Source organism: Anomaloglossus baeobatrachus, chromosome 2 (genome assembly GCF_048569485.1).
Source record: "Anomaloglossus baeobatrachus isolate aAnoBae1 chromosome 2, aAnoBae1.hap1, whole genome shotgun sequence".
Taxonomy (NCBI): Eukaryota; Metazoa; Chordata; class Amphibia; order Anura; family Aromobatidae; genus Anomaloglossus; species Anomaloglossus baeobatrachus.
The window spans coordinates 535856852-535861966 of NC_134354.1; the positions used below are offsets into that span (position 1 = coordinate 535856852).

The 5115-nt window shown below is 40.0% G+C and overlaps 1 protein-coding gene across 1 annotated transcript in view; it reads left to right on the plus strand.

The window, feature by feature from the left end:
• RP2 (RP2 activator of ARL3 GTPase) overlaps positions 1–4548 on the plus strand; it is a 60216-nt gene extending 55668 nt beyond the window's left edge. The window contains exon 5 of the mRNA XM_075334316.1: positions 2897–4548. Coding sequence (XP_075190431.1) covers positions 2897–2980 — 84 coding nt within the window. The 3' untranslated portion in view covers positions 2981–4548. The remainder of the gene's footprint in view (positions 1–2896) is intronic.
• The last annotated feature ends 567 nt before the right edge of the window (positions 4549–5115 follow it).

Genomic DNA, 5115 nt, shown 5'->3' on the forward strand with positions numbered 1-5115 from the left:
GAGGAAAGGTGTGTTCGTCGGACCAGACATTAGAAGGCTTATAGCTGATCAAGAGTTTATCAATACCATGACGCATCCTCCAAAACAAGGGTGGATTGCATTTAAAGAGATCGTAGAGAAATTGTTAGGCAATAACATAGACCCTAATAAGAAACAAATTGTCGGATGAATGCTGAAAGCATTTCAAGCTTTAGGTTGCCTTGACAACTTTTCTGAAAATTTGGGAGCTGTAAGTGAAGAATGTGACGACATGGACTCTCATGGGTTAAAGTTTCTTAAAATTCAGCCAGACATGATGATAGATTGTTTATAGACGGGGGATAAGTCCCTCATTGTTTCTACAAGACTCTTGTTGACTCATGTAATTGTGTTGGCCACTGAAAGCCAGATGTATTGTTTCTCTAGACTCTTCCAGTAATCATTGTATTGTAGTTGTGTATTGCTAATGTAATTACCTTTAGTAGCCATTTGTCTAGTCGGTGACTTCCAGACTACATGTATACCCTCAGTCTTTCTGTAGACATCATTTGGAGGAACATTGTCCATGCAGCTTGAGATTCATCCAATGGGAGAGGCGATCTTGTCCAACCAATCGATGAGGACGCAGTGTATCCAAGTGGAAGGCTGTGGCTATAAAAGGGATTTCTTTAAGCCACCAGGTTGTGGTTGATGGATGCTGATGGATCCAGTCTAAGCTCTTAGGAGCTGACTAGAGGATCAGGATATCTTATGGCTTCAATCTAGGGACTCCGGTTCCGGTTGGAGACCATATCCACAGCCTAGGGATTTCGACTCCGGCTGCCAGGATTGTATCATCATACCAGGACTACCTAAGGAGGACACTCAGGTTGGGACAGTTCAGTCACCTGTTACAGACTTTGCAGACCTCACACAGCTTCCTAAATCTGGCATTATTCCTTTCTCGGTGGGTGCCAGCCAAAAGCGGGGTGCTGCTGGATTAGAGTAAATAGCCCTGGAACCTCTGAGGCATGGACATTCTAAATCCCTGGTGAGCCAGCGGAAGGGTGAGACTCTGTTGCCTGTTACATTTGTGTTTTGCTGGTTATGTGTTATGTGCCGTTAATTGTTTGGGGATCCAATAAAGTCTAATTATTGTGGTTCCCTCACCCTGTGTTGTCTGAGTAGTGTTCCGCCCACGGTTAAGGAGGCCGGCGTTCTGTTGGGATGAGCCCTGAGCCACGCTGTCTTTCTAAAGGCAGCGGGTTTTAGCGGACGAGAGCACCCACTGAGCCCTGTGTCTCCACAAAGAGCAAGGTGAACGATTCCACCAGGACATTAAAGAGATGGAAAGAAGATACCAGGGAAGATGGAGCATTACAATGATGGCAGACTACTGTTGGAAGCTTCAGAGAGACATTATACAGATGCTACTCAGAAGCGTAAATGTACCAAGAGAAGTCTCACAGGGAAGAAGAATCTATTTTAGTGTGTATTAGTGAGCTCATTGCAGTTAAAAAGATTTTCATGAAACATTTGTAATAAAAAAATAATTTTGTGAGTTTTATTTTCATTTATTTTGAGGTATTGTCTTATTTAACATAGTTACTTAAATTTGTCAGAAAACGTGATGTCCTATGACAAAACCGAGGTTATTTTCGGATTCAGCGCACTCAAAAACATAAAGATTACGTGGAATAACCAAAACAGCTCTCGAAAAAATTTTTTTCCAGACCTGTGATTTCAGAAATGTGCAAGGAAATCCTGATGCCAGCAAAGTCTGAGTATTCTAAAGTGCTGTGCACACATTCAGGATTTTTTTTTCCTTGCAGATTTTGTTGCAGAAAAAAATCTGCAGCATATCAGTTGTCTCTGGTTCTTCCTGTGTTCTCATCATTGAAAGTAAATGAAAAAAATAAAATGCCTTAAACGCGGCAAATCCTGACAAAAACTTGCTGTTTTTCCCGCAGTGTTTTTCCTGCCAGAATATGCAGATTTGGGTGCAGATTGTCTGCAACCAAATCTTCAACGTTTGCACATAGCCGTAAGCCCACGTTACATTTAACGACTTACCAGCGATCCCGAAAACGATGCGACCTGATAACGGTCGCTGGGAGGTTGCTGGTGAGATGTCACACAGTCAGACCTTACCAACGATGCAGTAACGATTAGCGACCTGTATAGGAGGTCATTGTTAGGTGTCAAATACAGCGATGTGTCCTGCCCAGCAGGACATCATCTTTGAAGAAAATGGTCCGGACCCTTCGGCAACGACTAGTGATCTCACAGCAGGGGCCTGATCGCTGGTAGGTGTCACATATAACGAGAACGATCTCGTTAGCGATCTCATTGTGTGTGACTGGACCCCTTTACTGGTCTTGTAAAAGTGAAAAGGTGGGGTTTTCCTTATTCACCACCTAAATTACAAGTATGAATGTTTGGTATCATGCGTAATCGTATTGACCCGGAGAATCATATTGCATGGTCAGTTTTTTGCTGTATCGTAAACATAATAAATTAAAAAAAACAAATATTTTTGAAGTTGCACTCTTGATCACACTTGTCGCACTTATTCCCCCCCCCCCCCCCAATTTCCAGTACATCACACGGATGGAGTAATTCAAAAGTACATCTTGCCCCATAAAAAAAACAAGCCCTTATGTATCTGTGGATGGAAAAATAACAATGTTATGGCTTTTTCAAAAATGGGAGGAAAAAAATGGAAATTGGCCTCGGTAGGAAGGATGCATGTGTGTCTTGAAACAAAATGGACAATAGTTTCCTAAGGATCAGGAGTAAAAATATTTTTAGTTCCAGCCTCATTTTAATCTGATTGTCAGAATGTTGGTCATTGATCCTGATGTTAATTTTTTTTTTTTTTTTGTTGTTGTCAATATCACAGATTAACACTTGTTCCATCTCCTTTTGCACCATATAGATGTTTGTTTCAGAGAGCAAGACCACCTCTTCTCATGATGTGGACAACTTCTACAACTTTGCTGATATGCAGATGGGAGTGTAGAGTTCTGCTTTCATTGTTGACCTGCAACCTGACCAGAAATATAATGCTGTGACACTCCATAATTTAATCTGAAACAAAATTATATGTACATCTTGATTTAAGCAGTGTATAGATGGAGATGATATTTTTATGGCTGTTTAATGTTCTTTTGACCAAAGTATAACACATAGTTTGTGAACTGTATCAGCAAAAAAAGAATCCAAGACAAAAATCCATTTCACACAACAGCTGTTATCAAAGAAATAGAAGCTTGTTACATCTGGGAAGCTGAGAATTGGATTTTCCTTTCATGTAGTTGCTAATCCTCCAGTAATGAATGTGTGAACACAGAGGAGCTAACCTTCATGGTGTAATGTGGATTCCCACTGAAAGTGACTTTCTACAAGGCTGAGCTTGTATCATGTCAGCTTTCTATTGAACTGTAAATGAATAAAACACTTCTCTATTCAGGACTAATTTCAATCAAAATGATAATTGTGCATTCCAAATGGTTGTATCCCATCAAAGTGGTGATGATTGCAGAATTACATGTACTGTATGTTTGTAATATTTATTAATTTTACACCAATGCAATACATTTTAATACAGTTTGTAAAATGCACTCAAATTGATTTTATACTGTGAAAGCAAAAGGTTTGTAGGCAAAACTGTAAATTGTTTTACATGTGAAAAATATTGTAAATTCTACTCAATCATGCACATTTCTATAAAATGGCAGAGACATTTCTAGAAATAAATCGATCTTCTGCCTCTAAAAAAAAATAATTAAAAATAAATGAATAAAACTTTAAAGATCTGCTTTCCCTACTAATGGGGTTCTACAATGCTATGAAAAATGTGGCTCTCAAAAACAGAAGCACGCCTGTCGCTAAGTTGTGCTTGGTGTTTCAGTTTATACACATTAATTTCCAACGAGCTGAGCTGCAATACCAGATACAATCTCCAGAACTACTGTTTGTGGAAGAAAGCAGTTACATACAACAGTTATATCATACAGAACATAGATTTGTGAGCATCTGGAGTACTTAAATTAGGATTTATTGTTTTGTTTTTTTTTAGGGGATGTGGGCGTGAGGAGGGGAGTGACAATGTTGTGGCCTGATGTTTGCAGGCAGTCTATAATATGTCTACATACAAAAATGTTGGATCCTGTTTGACAAAAAGGATCCATGCAAAGCAAGGCAGAGGGAGTGTGGAGGAAAACCTGAAGATGCTTTACAATTCTTCATGAGCCCCCTGAGTTTAACAGAAGCCTGCTAATCTGTGGGCACAAGACGTTTGTGACACTCCATGCTGCACTGCATTCCAAAGACTTGTACAATCGTTTAAGCCTCATTCACACTGCGGTGAAGCACTGCTGCATCCACAACACCAAGGGTAAATGAGGCTGCTAATGATCAAGTGATTGCAAATACTGCCTCGCTGTATACATTTTTTTTTAAGGCATTATTAGAACCTGTAAATGTTGGATTGCTTAATAACTGTTTATATTTTAATGCGGTTTGTATTTTTTTAATAGTTTACAACTGGATAATTCATGCTTTTATATCAAAATCGGATATATGCATGCATTTTAAAATAAACATTGAATTGTCAATGTAGTCTGTTTTTGTTTTTTTTCCCTTTCCTCTTCTGAAATGTACTTGCTTAGGTCCAGAAATATTTGGACAGTGACACAAGTTTTGGCATTTTAGCTGTTTACCAAAAATATATTGAAGGTTCAGTTATATAATCAATAGGGGCTTAAAGTGCAGATTCAGCATAAATTTGAGGCTATTAACATGCTAATTGGAGTAAGGCTATGTGCCCACGTGGGAAAGTGTCCTGCGGTTATATCCGCAGGAGCTCCCAGAAAACCGCAGCACAACTTTGTCTATTTTGTGCTGCGGTTTATTTGTGGAATATCCTGCAGATATGCTACGGTATTCTGCATTGAGGATACAGTACCATGGCTTCGGCACTGCATCCTCAATGCAGAACAAGTGCTGAGTGATCGGGGCGTTCATACCTCCATCACGCAGCACTTCTCTCCCGTCTCCAGCCATGTTTACACTGTGAAGGAGAAGGTGGGCGGGCCTGAACTAGCTCCGGCTGTCACATGACCAGAGCTCGTGCAGGCCCCGCCCACCTCCTCC